At 46.9% G+C, this 18,121-nt stretch overlaps 1 protein-coding gene and 1 non-coding gene across 3 annotated transcripts in view; both read left to right on the top strand.

Annotated features, from left to right (window-relative positions):
- Window positions 1–848: 848 nt before the first annotated feature.
- Window positions 849–18,121, top strand: part of FLACC1 (flagellum associated containing coiled-coil domains 1) — a 29,100-nt gene continuing 11,827 nt past the window's right edge. For both annotated transcript variants that reach the window (XM_061147949.1, XM_061147950.1), the window contains exons 1-10: window positions 849–961; window positions 1,451–1,525; window positions 3,989–4,037; window positions 5,752–5,885; window positions 7,047–7,140; window positions 9,477–9,538; window positions 11,280–11,377; window positions 12,435–12,487; window positions 13,569–13,668; window positions 15,892–15,995. In XM_061147949.1, coding sequence (XP_061003932.1) covers window positions 849–961; window positions 1,451–1,525; window positions 3,989–4,037; window positions 5,752–5,885; window positions 7,047–7,140; window positions 9,477–9,538; window positions 11,280–11,377; window positions 12,435–12,487; window positions 13,569–13,668; window positions 15,892–15,995 — 882 coding nt within the window. The remainder of the gene's footprint in view (window positions 962–1,450; window positions 1,526–3,988; window positions 4,038–5,751; window positions 5,886–7,046; window positions 7,141–9,476; window positions 9,539–11,279; window positions 11,378–12,434; window positions 12,488–13,568; window positions 13,669–15,891; window positions 15,996–18,121) is intronic.
- TRNAG-GCC (transfer RNA glycine (anticodon GCC)) lies at window positions 10,151–10,223 on the top strand. Its single transcript has one exon. It is a non-coding gene; the product is annotated as a tRNA-Gly (tRNA).

Below are 18,121 nucleotides of genomic sequence, written 5' to 3' on the forward strand. Positions count from 1 at the left end.
GTTGTTTTTCATGCAAACCTTTGTTACAGAGTTGTTTGTTTTTATGAAGCCCAGAAGGAAGAGTTTTGGCTGTGCAGTTCAGGCCGGTGACCAGGAAAGAGAACCTGGAAGATTCCCTTGCACTGTAATCTGAGTCACAGAGCTGCTTTTCTGGGAAGGTCTATGCATGACCTACCTGTTACAGGCATTTCTCTGCCCTTCAGAGATAGCTCGTGTGACCTGATGGAAGAGCAAGTGCTCAGGAGTCAGATAGACTTGTGTTTGTTTCCAACTTTGTGACTTGCTACCTCTGTTAGCTTTCTGAGCCTCACTGTCCTCATCTGTAAAGCTGGCACAACAATAACTGATGACTTATTGTGGATCTGGCCCATAGTAAGCCCTCCACGACTCCTTCCCAGGTGGCTAAGTGGTAAAGAACCCGCCTGCCAATGCAGGAGATGCGGGTTTGCTCCTGGGTCAGGAAGATCACCTGGAGAAGAAAATGACAACCCACTCCAGAATTCTTGTCTGGGAAATCCCGTGGACAGAGGAGCCTGGTAGGCTGCGGTCCATGGGGTTGCAAGAGTTGGACATGACTGAGCGACTAAATAACAACGACATCAAATGTTAAATGGCTTTCAAGTCAGATCTCCTGGGTGGCCAGAGGTGAGGTGTTGTGCTATATTCAAGACCCTGTACCACACTGACAGCTTCCAGAATCTGTCATCTGTGCTTTGGGCTTTCTCTGGGCTCTTCCCAATTCGTCTCTAAGCGTTGTTGCTCTGACTCTCAACAGTGTGACTCTGCTGCTGTTTTCCCGCTTCGGTGAGGCCTCCTGACCCAGCAGCCAAGACAGCCCCTGACCTGCCATGTACCCCAACCCCCTCGTCTACTGCACCTGCTGGGATCCCTGGAACCTGGGGCCACGAAAGCTAATCAAGACCCCTCAGCCACCAAGGAAGACCTCCTCGATGAAGCCCAAGTAAGGATTATCCAGGATGGAGTGTGGCCTGAGGGCTTGGGTTCCGTGGAGTGGGGCAGCCCTCTTTCTCTCACAAGATTTCCAAAACAGTCAGCTTGGCAGCAAAATCCTAAAGCGGCCAGAAAGCCCGGCTTTACTCACCTGTTGGCTGCAGAGCCCTCTGGACGGGCCAGCTGGGGCGGAGTGTGGTTTCAGTGAGGAATCTGCAGAGTAAGCCCAGGAGGGACAGGGCCATGGCAGGGCCCCCCATGCGGGACAAAGAGCTTCTGGAACCAGAGGACCTCAGCCCAGGAGCCCCTGGTCAGCGAACAAGTGCCAGGGCCGTCGGCCTGCGGTTCCCCAGACCATCCTGATTATAAAGATTCCCCTTGGCACACCGTGCCTTCCAATTTGGGGTCACTGTGGGGGGTCTCCCTTCCCTGAGAGTGCTAAAGCAGTTTTCTGAATTTCCAATTTTCTCTTTCTCACGATTTCCTTTTTCACTGTCAGGCTCTCTCCTCTTCCTCCAGCTGGAAGAAAACAAAATTACGCCCAACTGATAACAAAATCTGTTGTCACCCCAAAGTAAGTGTTTTCACGTCCATGGAACAGGGACGATTTGAGGTATGTGAATAAAATAATCTCCCTTCTAGGCCTTTACAACCTGCCCTGACTTGAGGTAACTGCTCCCAAGTGTTGTCAGAGAAATGCCGAAACGCACTGGGATTTCCTCCAAACCTTAGCTCCTACAGGTGGATTCTGTGGCCCTTTGCCCTCACTGCTTTCAAATTCACTTCCAAGGAGTTCTCAGCAGGGTGCCCCAGAGAACCCCTCCCTGCCCTAAAAGCCTTGAATGCCCACGCACGTCCTTAACCCAAAGCCTCCCACAGACTTATGGCGTGCACTCATCCTTTTCTTGATGACTTTACTATGTCTAAGGATTTCTGTAGACTGCAGCTCTGTTTTTACTCATCAATTAAAATTTTCATTCACATTTATAAGCTTATCCGGTGTAATTTAGGTTTAAGCCTTTGCATGAAACTTTGTATTCTATTTACTTATTTATTTGGAAACCATTTACTGAGCACCTACTATTTGCTAGACTTTGAGTCAGGTGCAGGGAGACAGCAATGAACATGGCAAAGTCTCTGCTCTCCTGGACTTGCATTCTGGTGGGGAGGGCTGGGGAGATGACCATGAACTTATAAATCCATCCGAAGTCTGCAAGCACTTTGTGAAAAAACAGCGCAGGCATCGGGAGGACGGGATGGTGAGGGGGGCTTGTGATTTTGCAGAGAGAGATCAGGGCAATCCCTGGGTAAGAGGTCAGCAGGAACAACGCTGACCACTGGGGTCCAGCACTCCTGGCAAAGGGGACAGTGAATACGGAGGCCCTGGGTGGGAACTTGCTTGGCACATCTGATGTTTTCCTGGAAAGAAAAGTGGCCCATGTGCGGCCAGTGGAGGAAGGGAGAGAGTGTGGGGACATGAGCTCAAAGAAGCTGCAGAGATGCTGAATGCAGTCCACAGAGTAACAATCACCTGCCTACCTCCCCGCAGAAGTGCACGTCCTAATCCCTGGAAACCGTCACTTTGTTCTGTTACTTGCTGAGGGGAAAGGAAGGTGGTGGATGGAATTAGGTTGCTCAGCAGCTGATAGATCATGCTGGATTATCCAGGATGTAATGTAAAGGTGGACTTAATGTGAAAGTAAAAGGCCTCACCTGTGAAAGAGGAAGTCAGCGTGTCGGAGAAGGAGACGCGACAACAGAAGCACAGGTTGGAGCGATGACCTTTGGGCTTTGAGGACAGAGGACGAGGCTACAAGGAGTAGGGGCAGCTTCTAGGAGCTGGAAAAGGCAAGGAAGTAGATTCCACCCCCAGAGCCACCAGGAGGAAGACAACCGGACCAACACCTCGGATTTTAACCCAGGAAGACCCGTTTTAAAAGACTTTGACTTTAGAACTAAACATAACAAGGTGTTGTTCTAAGCCACTAAATTCATAGTAATTTAGTAATAACAGTAGGAAACCCACAGGGAAGTGTGCTGGCCACCATAAGAACTTCGATTTTCACTCCAAAAGGGATGGTGTCTTCACTGCTGGGGCCACCATAACAAAAACCACAGACTAAGAGGCTTAAGCAGCAGAAATTTATTGTCCCATAGTTCTGGAAGCTGGGAGTCCAGGATCAAGATGCTGGCAGGGTTGACCTCTGGTGAGGACTCTCTCCTTGGCTTGCAGATGGCTGCCCGCCTGCCACACCTCACCGGGTCTCTGCTTTGTGCGTGCACATCCAGGGTTCTCACTGTGTGTGCTAAGGTCTCTTGCAAGAACACCAGGAAAATGGTATTAGTGCCCACCTTAACGGCCTCATTTTAACTCAGTCACTTCTTTAAAGTTCGTAAATCCAAATACAGTCACATTCTGGGACGGCAGGTGTTAGGATTTCAATATGGTGAATTATGGGAGGGACACAATTTAGTCCATAACACGTAGGAAGCCATCTGAGGATTCTGAGAAGAATGACACAGTCCAATTTGTGCTGCTTGCCACCATAGCAGAATAGTCACTCTTACTTGACTCTTCCAACATCCCAGGTAAGCGCCCCTGTAAATACTCTTATGACATTTGAGTACCTGACCCTATGCTCATGTTTCTGTATCTGGAAAAAAATATTAATTATAATCAGGGTTAACACCAGCTCTCAGAACAGTAACACTTTGCTTACCCTGAATTTATTTAACCCTGGGCACGTTCAGGTTCCCAGAACACCAATTTCCAGTGCAGATAGGAAGAAAGGCAGTCGTGCAGACACAGCAAGGATGTCACTAAAACGCATGTGCATCGAAGCTTAGGCACCGGCTCATAGGAGAGTGCTTGGATCTTCATGTGAAGTTTCTAGGCCCTTGTTTTAGGAATGGTTCTACTATTAGGCTAGTGATGGATTGATTTCCTACTTTTTTAGTACTTACCATTTCATCACAATCTGTGTACCAACCTTCCTTTTTGCCCCGACTGCTTTCTGAGCATGCCTTTCTCTTACAGAATGAAAGTCCATTTAGGAAAACAAGAGGACAGCAATAAATTACCTAATGTGAGTAAAACTGGGACGAGGGCAGTGGGGCTAACATTTATTGAGACCCACTATGTGAAGACAGATCTTTTACACACACTCACCTCCTCGAATCCGTGCAATGATCCCCTGAGGAGCATCTATCAAGATCACATTTAATGTGTTGCTGGTGAGGGGTAGAACTGGGACTTGAACTCAGCTCAGCTGGATCCTAAAGAAAGCATTAATTACCACTTTCTGCTGCCTTATAGGGTATAAGGTGAGGCGAGTCTCCCACAGAAACCGGATGGTGGCAATCAGTCCAGGCCAGGGAACAGCTTAAGCCCAGATGCAGGAAACCCTCTGCTGCGCTTGGGAACCCACAAAGACAAGAGGACAGACCACCAGGGCACCTGGGAGGAGCTGGGATGGGAGGATGAGAAGAAAGGAGCAGGGACAGGAGGGTGCTGGAGAAAGAGATGGGACCGCACCCAGAAGGACGTGACACCTGCCTCGAATTTAGACCTAGTTCTCTTGGTGTCTGGGAGCCTTTAGGGGTCTGACACAGGTCAGGTTTACATTTTTAGAAAATGCCCTCCAGTGGGGTTTTATTGGCCCTTTTTACACTCTCTGCTTGTATCTATTTTCCTTGCCTCTCTTCCCCTGCTCCACCTCTCTTGTGTGAAGATCACACAGTCTCTCAATGGTCAGGAAAAAAGATAAACAAAAATGCAATATTCCTCTAGGTGGAGAGGATGATGAACTTTAGGGGAGCCAGGCTAAAGGCAGAGAGGCCAACTGAGAAGAGATCAGCAGAGCCAAGGAGCAAGATGACAGCGGCCTTGGACCACATGAGGGGCAGGGGTGTGGTGAAGACAGGATGAAGCTGAGGCAGAGTTAGGAGATAACAGATGCCACAGGGCATCCTGCACAGCTCACGACAGCACATCTGGGACTAGCCCGGCGGTCCAGTGCTTGAGAATTCGCCTTGCAATGCAGGGGCACGGGTTCGACCTCTGGTCAGAGAGCTAAGATCCCACATGCCTTGGGGCCAAAAAACCAAAACGTTAAACAGAAGCAATACTGTAACACATTCAATAAAGACTTTTTTTAATTAAAAAAAAAAAAAAAGAAAGAAAGACCACATCAAAAAATCTTTTTAAAAGAAGACCGTGCATCTTCTCCTGGTCCACGCTGGTTGGTAGCCCTGCCCAGATGGATGATTGGGTGGAACCAACCAGAATTTTGAGTTTTGTTTTGTTCTCAATAGTGCTAGGTATTTTCTCATGTGTTATTTTGTTTATTCGTCAAAAACGCCCTTTGATGAAGAGTTATTATCTTCATTTTCTGATAAGCAAACTGAAGCTCAGAGATGCTGAATAATTGTGGCTAGTGGCAGAGTTGGGATTTAAACTCAGGCCTATCTAATTCCAAAACCTGAGCAGCGTCCACAATGCCCAGCCGCCGCCTGGCATCTGGAAGGAGAATGCTGAAGAGGAGCAGGGCTCAAAGGCAGAGCAGGGAGCAGGGGTCACCGTTTGGGTTTTGCACATGTTGGGTTTGAGAAGCCTATGGGGACACCCAGGGACCAGCTGAGTCTTGCAATTTGGTTTCAGGAGAGAGGAAACTGGGGGAGGCTACAGGGGAACACCCCACCTCGTGGGTCTAAGATGTGAGTAAGGCCCTAGAGGAATACTGGAGCAATCCCAACATTCCAAGTCTGTAATATGACCTCGCCTTCCACCTTGATGCCCAGGAAGTGATAGATGTGTCACCTGGCTACCGCCTCGTTCGGAACAGGGAGCAGATTTCTGTCACCTTGGGAGATGAGATGTTTGATAGGAAAAAACATTCAGAATTGGAGAACATGGACAAAGCCAAAATTTCCAGGTAATGTCCTTGAACTCCCTCCAGCTCCCCAGACTTCTCCCCTCCTGTCCCAAGGACAAACCCTCTCTTGACACCCAGTCCACAGTGTCCCTTCGCTCAGCCCTGTGCTGGCTCCTCTCTGCACCCACCTCCCTGCTCAGAGCCCACTGGAGTCAGGGGGATGGATGGACAAGTCAGGCAGCTGATCTGGAAAATGACTGGGTTGGTTTCACTCATCCTAAAGGAGAGTAGTTGTTCCTGAAGGTAATGAGTAGATGAGATACTCATACAATGGTCTGAATTCGAAGAATGAGAACTGAGAGTAAAGTCAGGACTTCTGGGAGGCCCGAGTCTGCATCTTTTTCCTAATGTCCAAAGATAACACTCACTAATGCCTCTGAGAGATGCGGTGTGTAAGACTCTGGCCTGATTCCATTCCAGTTGAGCCTATGCCACCCCCTCTGTCATTCAAGGCTCACCGACTCCCCATCCTCCAGGACCATATAAAGTCAGTCCCCACATCCTTTTCATTCTACCTCTTGAATCTCTAACTCATATCTCCTTTTCCCCCATCTCCTCCTACATCCTCTCTTCTTTTCTCGATGTATTGAATCAAGGACCTCATCTCTGCTGCACTGCCTGCCACCCCGTTTACTCCAGCTCAACCAGAGAGAGCTGAGTAATCTTACAGATTTCATGGAGGCCCAAGAATCACAAACATCCACAATCTATTCTGAAAGCCACGCTCTTAAATCCCTTCTTTGTTCTGTTTCCAGCCCGTTCCTTGTCTATGAGTCACTGTCAGCGTCAATTCTATTCCCCCCAACTCATTTCCTAATCCTCTGAACATCTCCCTCCTCCATTTCAACTATCTTTACTGAGTCAAGGTCAAAGCCTAATAGATTTCTGACATCCTCCTCTTTCTCTTCTAATCTAGAGTCACCAAACTACCCCTACTCGCTTTTGGCCAGTCTGCCCAAAAGGGCTGTCTGTGTCTGAGCTCAACAACCCTACTGCCAAATTTCCTTCTCCCAGCCCACCCTCTGCCCCTGCACCCCCACCCCATGATGATGGAGGAAGTGCAGAACACAGTCTGGCTCTCACCGGGCCAGAGCCGGCCATGCGCAGGGAGGGCCCTGGAAGCCTGGAAGCTCTGTGGGTGATGGGCTACTTGTCCCGCAGGACTGATATCATTGCTGACCTCAAAGAACAGATCTCAGAGCTGACAGTGATCATAGAGCAAATGAACAGAGACCATCGTTCTGCCCAAAAATTGGTGAGTGGTCTTTGAGTGAGCTATGGGAAGGGGAAAGACCGATAGCTTCAGATGACCTGCTATGTTCGAGACAAGAGGCCAAGTCCCTGACTCATGGGAGCTAGGTTGCCCAAGCAACAGCTCTGCAGATTAAGACTGTGGTCACCCCATCATATTTCCCTGACTCCATCCTCATCCATAATTGCCAAGAACTCAAGTCCTTCCTCTAATTGTTGTTCAGTCGCTCAGTCATGTCTGACTCTTTGTGACCCCATTTATCTGCAGCATGCCAGGTTTCCCTGTCCATCACTATCTTCTGGAACTTGCTCAAACTCATGTCCATTGAGTTGATGATGCCACCCAACCATCTCATCCTCTGTCGTCCCCTTCTCATCCTACTATCTATCTTTCCCAGCATCAGGGTCTTTTTCAATGAGTTGGCTCTTCGCATCAGGTGGCCAAATTATTGGAGCTTCAGCTTCAGTGTCAGTCCTTACAACATTCAGGGTTGATTTCCTTTTGAGACTGACTGGTTTGATCTTCAGGCCTAAGTCAATTTCCAGGAGCTCCCTGGGCTTCTCTGGCATGCTCAAAATGCCACTATCTTTTCCACTAGGAAAGAAAGAAAGTGAAGTCGCTCAGTCGTGTCCAACTCTTTGCGACCCCGTGGACTGTAGCCTACCACGCTCCTGCATCCATGGAATTTTCCAGCCAAGAGTACTGCAGTGGGTTGCTCCACTAGGGGGCACCAGCGATTTCCACCAGAGCCCGCTATGCCCTGTGTGATGAGTTTCATTTCAGACCTTGCTGAAACTCTTGCTAATGGCACCAGCTTGATCAGTACTTCAATTTCGCTCAAAAACTGCCCAGAAGCCTCCAGTCCCACTTCCTGTTGCTGTTGAAACTGCTGAAGCCCACTCTCCCGAATCTGCTGATTTCAGTTTGCACTCTTTGTGTCTCCTGGGGACTATGGTGACACTCCTTTTAGATCTTGCTGCTGCTAAGTCACTTCAGTCGTGTCCGACTCTGGGCGACCCCACAGACGGCAGCCCACCAGGCTCCCTGTCCCTGGGATTCTCCAGGCAAGAATACTGGAGTGGGTTGCCATTTCCTTCTCCAATGTGTGAAAGTGAAAAGCGAAAGTGAAGTTGCTCAATCGTGTCCGACTCTTAGCGACCCCATGGTTCACAGCCTACCAGGCTCCTCCATCCATGGGATTTTCCAGGCAAGAGTACTGGAGTGGGTTGCCATTGCCTTCTCCACCCTTTAGATCTTACCATCCGCTTTATCACGGATTCTTCTTCCCCACCCCAAGCAGAGGTGCCTGGTGTCCTGGGCTGGAGTGACAAACCAGAGCGACACTTACATCTCTTCCCCATCCGCTCATTACTCCCTCCACCCCCAACCTGCACCATGCTTGCTGTTACTGGAAGCCACGTGTGAAGGGTGACTTCCCAGCAGGCAGCCCCTCACCTTCTGACACACCCCAGATGTATCTGAATCCTATAGTGACCCAGCCTAGGACTCAGGCTGAGAACTTCCCTTCTGGTGATTCATCCCTGTATTTCTCTGAAAACCCTGTTTTTGTGGTCACCTTCTACAGAGAGGAAATTGAGACTCAGGAAGTTAAATAATTTGCATGAGATCACTCAACTCATCCTTGGTGTGTTCTTGGGCAAAACACACGCTTTCAAAACACCGGCCCTACTGAAGACATATTTAGAGATTATTTCGATGGAGGGATTTCACATTGTGATTCTTGCATTCTTCCCGTCACACCCCACATTGTTGTGTGACTGCACAGCGGGGAGAAGTGCTGGCCCCCCAACGCTTGTCCCAGCTGGCAGAGTCCACTCCTCCTGAGACACCAGCCAGAGGCCCCAGTGTGTTAGAACAGAGGGTCACCAGCATCTGAGCACTCCCTGCCTCTGGAAACACAGTCATTCTGCCAAGGATTTATTAACATGATCTTTAAATTCATCGAAGACAGGGCCTGAGTCTTCGGCCTGTTTGACTTTTCCTGGTCAAGACTTTTGCACAATAAATGATTGCTAGATTGAGTTACGTATCCCCAAATCCAAAGGCCATGACCTTATAAAGCTTACATCCAGCCAAAGAGAAAAAACCTGCCCAAAAATCAGTGAAAGGAATGGTTTCCACGCACCAACATCATGAACTGATTTCATACCAAACAACACAGAGGCAAGAATTGTTTCATTCCTTCAGTAACTGTGTGGGAGAGGTGAGGGCAGTTGGGGGTACCCCATGAATGGGAAGGTTTTTCAGAAGTTGCAAGTTGAAGTGGGAGTGGGGCCCTCATTCCTGTCTTGTTAACACTGGCCTGGCCTCATTTCCAGCTCTCTAATGAAATGGATCTCCGCTGTGCCGAGATGCAGAAGAACTTTGAAAGCAAGACGAGGTATGCTTTCTGGCACAAGTTCCTGTGTACTGCAGGCCCTAAGGATTTCAGTTCACTGGGATTTCAGACAGTGGGGTGTGCAAGGGGTGGGGGAGATGAGAGACATGTCTTTGGAGAGCAGGATGGTTTGATCTGAGGCCACTGAAACAGCACAGAGGTTATTCCTGACTTTGCACTTTATAATCCAGTTATTTCAATTATAATCTCCCTCTCAGTTGATTGCTAAGAAGAAACAATTTTCAGTTCTCTATGAGATTTCCATGGTAAACTACTATTGTTTTCAGCCCAGTCTCTCCCTGCCCCCCTCCTCTCCCTCCCCTCTCCTCTACCATCTTGGCTGTGAGCTCAAGGCTGGGCAAAATGGGAAGAAAGCACCGGAGGGCAGGAGCCAGAGCCGAGAGATAAACCAAGGGGAAGAAAAAGGAGATGTGCTGTCTGTGTGAATGAGAAGACCCACAAAGTCCCTTTCTTAGTCCTGCTGGAGAGAAGTCCTCATAGGTGTTGCAAACTTGCTTTTAATTTTTTTTAATTAATTATTTAGCTTATTTATTTTATTAATAGACTATTTTTCAGATTCACAGTAAAACATAAAGTATAGAGAATTTTGGGACTTCCCTGGTGGTCCAGTGGCTAAGACTCTGTGCTGCCAATGGAGAGGGCACAGGTTCGATCCCTGGTCAGGGAACTAGATCCCACATGCTGCAACTAAGACCCGGTGCAGCCAAATAAATAGTTAAAAAAAAAAAAGTATAGAGAATTTCCACATACCCCCTGGCCCCACACCTGCACAACCTTTGTCATCATTGACATCCTGCCCCACCACCATGGGGCATTCGTTACAATCAATGAGCCTACTCCCAAAGTCTTAGTTTATGTTAGAGTTCATTCCTTTTTTTCCTTTTGGCTGCGCTGGGTTTTCATTGCTGCATGCGGGCTTTCTCTAGTTGCAGTGAAAGAGCCTCTCTAGTTGTGGTACTTGACCTTGATTTCCCCAAAACATGGGAGATCTTAGTTCCCTGACCAGGGATTGAACCCGTGTCCCCTGCTTTGGAGGCAGATTCCCAACCATCGGATCATCAGGGAAGTCACTCTTGATACTGCAGATTCTATGGGTTTTGATAAATGCTTAGTGTCATGTATCCACCATTACAGTATCATACAGAATAATTTCATTGCCCTAAAAATCCTCTGGGCTCTGCCTGTTCACTGCTGTTTCCCCACTAACCTCCAGAAACCACTGATCTTTTGACCACTTCTGTAGATGTGACTTTTCCAGAATTTCATATAGTTGGAATCATACAGCCTGTAGGCTTTTCAGACTGACTTCTTGTACTTAACAGTATGCATTTAAGGTTCCTCCAGGTCTTTTCTTGGCTTGACAGCTCCTACAGCCTTGTATTTTAATGCCCTTCTTGAACACTGCCAGCATCTGCCTCCTGGAATGGAGCCTGGCAAGAACCTAGGCTCTAAAATTATCCTGGGTGTTAATCAGCTCACAGTTCCTTTGCTGTAAGCAAAGACCCTGTTGTTGGGGGTAGTCTATGGCCCCCCCAATGACTCCATTCAAAATAGTGGATGGTGAAAACAGAGGTCTCCTCAACCGTTTCTGGATGGATGCCAGAAGAATGTGTCAGCAAGTGAGGGCCCCGCTGCCGGCCCACCAGCTGCCTGTGTGAGGAGGGGAGCTGAGATCAGGTGGACCCCCCACAAGTGACTCTGGCCTTCTCCTGGGGCCCCACAGGGAGCTCAAGGAAGCTCACGCAGCACAGCTCAGTGAGTTGGAGAAAAACTACAAAGAAGCCTTGAAGGCAGAAAAGTCGGCTGCCCAGGACAAACTAGGTAAGGCTTTGGGAGATGACTCTGGTAAGGGGGCAGAGGCTACGATGCAGGTCAAGGGCAAAGGAATTCCTGTGGCCATCGGTGCACTCTGGCTAGACTTTCAAAGTTTCCTTCTAAAGCCCAGGAAGAGGGAGTGACTGAGAATGAAACTGAAAAAGGGAAACCATGTCAACAAACAACCTCTCTACCCTGAGAACTTAGAAGGGTCTGCAGCCAAGTTTTGGGGTTTGAACAAGTCCCTTCATCTCCTTGAGTCTCAGTTTCCCCACCTGGGAATCGAGGACAATAATACCTGCCTTTATCACAGTGGTAAGAATATGAAAGCACTTTAAAAAATATATTTAAAAGTTCTACAAATGTAATACTATTCCAATTCAGCAAGTTTCCTCACTGATAAAATGATGGTGCTTCATCAAATGCTAACAGGCACACTATGATTTGTATGACCTTCTAACCTATAAGGGTTGTGCGGGCCACTTATCCCATTGTTTATGCTGCCCTTGGGAAGGGCAAAGTGTGTATCATTCAGAATTCTGAGTTTATAGAGTAATCTCTACAGGGAGAAGGAGAAATTCTTCCCTTTTTATTATATATTTTTAAAAGATGATATTAGTATTAATACCTTGCCAGTTTTCTAATTTTCTAAAGAAAAGATTTTTGTTTTATATAAAAGATCTTTGTTTTCAAAACCAGGATACACTAGGAGTGTTACTTAAAAAAGACAGAAGGTTTTGCTTCTCTTTTGCCCTCAGTTGTAGGTTTGCCCCCAGGGATTAGTTCTCAGATTTGGGGGTGCCTCAGAATCACCTGACATCATATTATCAACAGATACTGAGTCTTGCCTCTGAGACCTTGACTCAGTGGGTTCAGGGTGGGGTCCAGGCATCTGATTTCTGATGAGCTTCCAGTATGACTGCTGAGGCAGCACCACAGTTTCACCGCTGACGGGATGAGTTTAAGGTGTGGATGATGTGCAGGAGGGCTCTCACGTGAATTTGAGATCATGAATTTCAGAGGAATAATGATGACTCTACTCTTGTTTTCCTTTTGTTCTCAGAGGAGATGGGAAAAGAATATAAATATTTGAAGAATATGTTTCATATATATCAGGTGAGATTCAGAGCTCCTTGGTGGATTATGAGAGAAAAGCAAGGCTCATTCTTGGCTGATGATGTTGAGATGAATCTAGAGCGCTTGCCCGGAAAATAATTTCCTGAAATCCCCAGTCTCCTTGAACCTAAGCGGCCCTCACTGCACCCAGGGAGAAAAGAGAACCTGTGGGCTTTTATGGCTTCCTCGCAGGACAATTTGGCCTCTGGACCCTAAAAGAGTCCATTGATGAATATGTTTGTCATGACCAAAGTAATACCTGCTCGTTGTTGGTTTTTTTTTTAAAGAAATTCAAAAATCAACAACAGTAACAGCAAAAAGAACTATCGCCACTCTAAAGAAAACCATTCTTTAAGATCTGTACTTTGTAATATCTTTAATTTTAGCAGAACACTGGGTCAAAAGGAATAAATATTTGAAAGGTCTTTGACGCATTTGACCAAATTGCCATCCAAAAAGGCTGTATCACTCTGCACTAACTTCAGCAAGTGGAGCAGGGGGCACCCCAGAACATAGCCCTTCCATTTCATCAGCTAATTTGACGGAAGCCCAGGAAACCAGAATTAGGACACAGTTTCATTCTAGGGGGATGAGAGAGTAGGAAATAGGAAGTGGACAGGGGAAGGGCTGGGGCAGCAAGCCCCTACTATGGGTCCTGGGTGGCCAGGGACTTCCCAATTTTCAGCCTTGATAGTCTAGAGTCCCAGGAAACAGCTCAGTCCCAGGCAAACAAGGACAGTTGATTAAAGCAACTAACATCTTGACATTTCCCTTGTTTCCTACTGTGCTATTGATGAGTAATTCATGATTCAGAGGGAGCTGACATGAACACATGCGGTGTGCTCAACTGCCTGTCTTCAAAGGAAGCCCCATTCCAATAGGGCAAACGCCATGCAGAGTCTGCTTTGATCTTTAGGGTCTTGGGTCCCAGGGCTGGAATCGTCACCCACCAGTTAACGTATGGAGGCCCACAGCCAGGGGCTGTGGTGAGGGAAGCTGCAGAGAGCTCAGTACTGAGCCTCAGGCTGGGGTGAGGCCTTTCAGGATGCTTTTCTTCATGGTACCTTTGTCCCCGCAACAGGACAGCATTTATGATGAAATGGAGGACAAGTGGTCAAAGAAGAAGGCAGAGTGGGAGAAGGATGAGAAGGTGGAGCGGGAGAGGATACTGCTGCAGCAAAGTGAGTTCAGAAACCTTGGACTTTTTAATGCCAGGAAACTGGCGTTACTGTTGACCTCCGCTCGAGGAAGGGGGCCTTGGGGTCATGAAAGATGACGTGCTGCAGGGCTGGACTTCAAGAGACTTCCAGAAAGTGCAACAAGGATGGAGTCTTTTAGGGCGTTTAACTACCTGAGGGACTAAACCTTACCATCCAGAACTCTCTGGTTGCAAGTTTGGCAATCACGAGCTGCACTGAGCTTGGGGACATCTGTAGGATTGCAGACTTGTCCGAAGTTCCAGAAAAAAAAAGGCTCTTGAATTAGTTTCAAATACTCACTTTTTGGGAGAGGGGCTATACAATCCATTACATGGAGAGTCTCTATACTCCCATGTCCCCTCCAAAGGAAGCCATGTTTGATATATTTTTCAATTGAGGTATTTTTTGAGATAAAGTGTATAGCATGTTGATTTGATATATTCATATATTGCTATGCATTCTTAACATTTCCAACACTTGGCACAGAGCCTGGATCACACTAAGTGCCCTATAGGAGACTCTCCTACCTGCACTGAGCTTTTTCATAAATGGAAAAAGGAGAGGGAAATCTCTGAAGATTCTGCTTCCTGACCTAGAGTACTAGTTGAGGCAGAAGTGGGGCCTCTATAAACTTATTCCACATCCTGCTGCTGCTGCTAAGTCGCTTCAGTCATGTCCGACTCTGTGCGATCCCATAGACAGCAGCCCACCAGGCTCCCCCGTCCCTGGGATTCTCCAGGCAAGAACACTGGAGTGGGTTGCCATTTCCTTCTCCATTCCACATCCTAGCCCAACCCAATTCAGATCTGATTTAGCTGACTTTAACAAACTGCTCATTAAATGCAGATACTCCCTGGGAAAGGTCATCCTCAAGTCCCTTCCCTCCCTGGATTACCAGGAGATAGTATGAAGACCCTGGAGTCAAGGTTGGGGAATGGGGCATGGGGGCTGCTCCTGCTTGAGACTTTCCTGGAATCTTGGTGTAGCATAGCCCAGGTGGTTGGAGAAGGCAATGGCACCCCACTCCAGTACTCTTGCCTGGAGAATCCCATGGACAGAGGAGCCTGGTAGGCTGCAGTCCATGGGGTCGCAAAGAGTCAGACACGACTGAATGATTTCACTCTCCCTTTTCCCTTTCATGCGTTGGAGAAGGAAATGGCAACCCACTCCAGTGTTCTCGCCTGGAGAATCCCAGGGAAGGGGGAGCCTGGTGGGCTGCCGTCTGTGGGGCCGCACAGGGTCGGACACGACTGATGCGACTCAGCAGCAGCAGCAGCAGCAGCCCAGGTCGTTGCCCAGACTCCCAGCCACTCATACTCCAATGATGCCGTGTTGTCAAAGTCTATGCTAAGAGGCTACAACTGGTTTTGGAGGACCAGACTTTAGCCACTCACAGTGTACCTCAGTCCAGACTTACCTTGTGATCCAAGGGTTTGCCTCCCTACCCAAACCCAGCACCACGATGCTGAAGAAGAGATTTGCATGAGACCTTCACCTGTCCATCATCCTCTTTAGTATTACAGTTCTATTGGCAGCTCTCTCAGCCCCTCAAAATGATTTAAGCCTAGCTCTGCCTCAGGGCTAAGTGCAGAATACATTTTATTGCTGGAAAAGTCATGTTAACCAAGAGCTGCATTTTAGGATTCAAGTATCCAAGAAAACATAGTGATTATTTCAGCAGAGGCAACGGACAAAATAATAAGTAACAGATCCAAAATAAACTACACAAAAAGAACCAGAGGTATTAAAAATAAGGGGCTTCCCAGGTGGTGCTAGTGGTAAAGAACCCACCTGCTAATGGAGGAGACATGAGACACAGGTTTGATCCCTGGATGGGGAAGATCCCCTAGAGGAGGGCATGGCAACCCACTCCAGTATTCTATTCTTGCCTGGAGAATCCCATGGACAGAGGAACTTGGCAGACTACAGTCCATAGAGTCACACAGAGTCAGACATAACTGAAGCAACTTAGCAAACTTGCATGCACTAGAAGTAAATCCCATACGGCTGATGTGATGGAGAACCATGGCCACATTCACCTCATTCTCAGGCATCTCCAGGTGAGCGTCAGAGGTTAAACACCAGGCTGAAAGGAACTTGCGTTTGACCCAGTCTGGAATTTCTACTATCTTCAGATATTCTGGTTTTCTTTGTGGTCTATTTTTCCCACATTTACCCATATATGTGATTTCCTCATCTCCACAGAACATAAGATAACCAGAAAGTTTGAGTTAGAATCAGAAGAAGAAAGGAAGAAAATAAATGAGTCCTACACAGCTATCTTTGAAAACTTCAATCAGGAGAAGGAGGTAACTCAGTGCAAACATATCAGTGGTTGAATGTGCAGTCTGGTTGGGATGTCCAGTTTGCAGGGGTGCCTCTGTAATGAGGCAAACTCTTTGTTTTGGGGGGTATGGTCCTCCTTTTCCTGCTTCCCTGGAAACTTCTGCAAGCAGGTTGTCATTTTGTGATTCTTTATCTAGACAATCTTACCACAGGATTATTGGAATGAAAATTGTAATTCATAGGAAATAATAGAATGTTAAAACATATACAAAGCCCACAATTCCCTATTTGCCAAAATATCAGTCTGAATGATCTTCTCACCCTTGACTGTAACTGAAGAGAAATGGCAGTGTTGCAAACTAAACTGAGCAAGTCTGGACACGTAAAACTCATGTTCGATGAGTTTTGACAAACATGTTCATCCATGTAGTGAAGTCAAGTATTGCTCAGTCATGTTCAACTCTTTGTGACCCCATGAACTATAGTCCACCAGACTCCTCTGACCATGGAATTCTCCAGGCAAGGCTACTGGAGGGGGTAACTACTTCCTTCTCCAGGGGATCTTCCCAACCCAGGGATGGAATCCAGGTCTCCCGCATTGCAGGCAGCTTCTTTCCCATCTGAGCCACCAGGAAAGCCCCATGTAACCAACATCCAAATCAAGACCTAGAACATTTCATCAACCCAGAAAGCATGCCTGTGCCCCTTTGCAGCTAACCCCTATCTACCTCAAAACCTGCCCCAAGACAACCACTCTTTTTATTCCTATAACTATAGATTTAGTTCAGTCTAGTTCAATCGCTCAGTCACGTCTAGCCCTTTGCAACCCCGTGAACTACAGTACGCCATACTTCCCTGTCCATCACCAACTCCTGGAGCTTTCTCAAACTCATGACCATTGAGGTGGTGTTGCCATCCAACCGTCTCATCCTCTGTCATCCCCTTCTCCTCCCACCTTCAATCTTTCCCAGCATCAAGGTCTTTTCTAAGGAGTCAGTTTTTTTGCATCAGGCGGCCAAAGTATTGGAGTTTCAGCTTCAGCATCAGCCATTCCAATGAATATTTAGGACTGATTTCCTTTACGATTGACTGGTTTGGCTCCTGGCAGTACAACAGACTCTCAAGAGTCTTCTTCAACACCACAATTCAAAAGCATCAATTCTTCAGTGCTCAGCTTTCTTTCTTTTTTTTTCATTTTTACTAAACTTTTTTTTCCATTTATTTTTATTAGTTGGAGGCTAATTACTTTACAATATTGTAGTGGTTTTTGCCATAGATTGACATGAATCAGCCATGGATTTACATGTGTTCCCCATCCCAATCCCCTCTCCCACCTCCCTCCCCATCCCATCCCTCTGGGTCTTCCCAGTGCACCAGCCCTGAGCACTTGTCTCATGCATCCAGCCTGGGCTGCTGATCTGTTTCACCCTTGATATTATACTTGTTTCAATGCTGTTCTCTCAGAACATCCCACCCTCGCCTTCTCCCACAGAGCCCAAAAGTCTGTTCTGTACATCTGTGTCTCTTTTTCTGTTTTGCATATAGGGTTATTGTTACCATCTTTTTAAATTCCATATATATGCATTAGTATACTGTATTGGTCTTTATCTTTCTGGCTTACTTCACTCTGTATAATGGGCTCCAGTTTCATCCATCTCATTGGAACTGATTCAAATGAATTCTTCTTAATGGCTGAGTAATATTTCATGGTGTACATGTACCACAGCTTCCTTATCCATTCATCTGCTGATGGACATTTAGGTTGCTTCCATGCGCTCAACTTTCTTTCTGGTCCAACTCTCACATCCATACGTGACTGCTCGAAAAACCACAGCTTTGACTAGATGGGCCTTTGTCAGCAAAGTATCGTCTCTGCTTTTTAATATGCTATCTAGGTTAGTCATAGCTTTTCTTCCAAGGAGCAAGTGAACAGGTGAAACAATGATAGATTAGTTTCACCTGTTTTTAAACTTCATTTAAATAGAATCATATACTATATGTGCTTTGTTGTGTAGCTTCTTTCCCCTCAATTATTTCTGTGAAATTTATCCATTCATTGTTCTTATCAGTAATTTCTTCCTTTTATTGCACAGTAGTATTTCTTTGTAGGAATATAACACAATGTGCTCACCATTTTTCTGTTTTTGGA

This window comes from Dama dama, chromosome 8 (genome assembly GCF_033118175.1).
Source record: "Dama dama isolate Ldn47 chromosome 8, ASM3311817v1, whole genome shotgun sequence".
NCBI classification, from domain to species: Eukaryota; Metazoa; Chordata; class Mammalia; order Artiodactyla; family Cervidae; genus Dama; species Dama dama.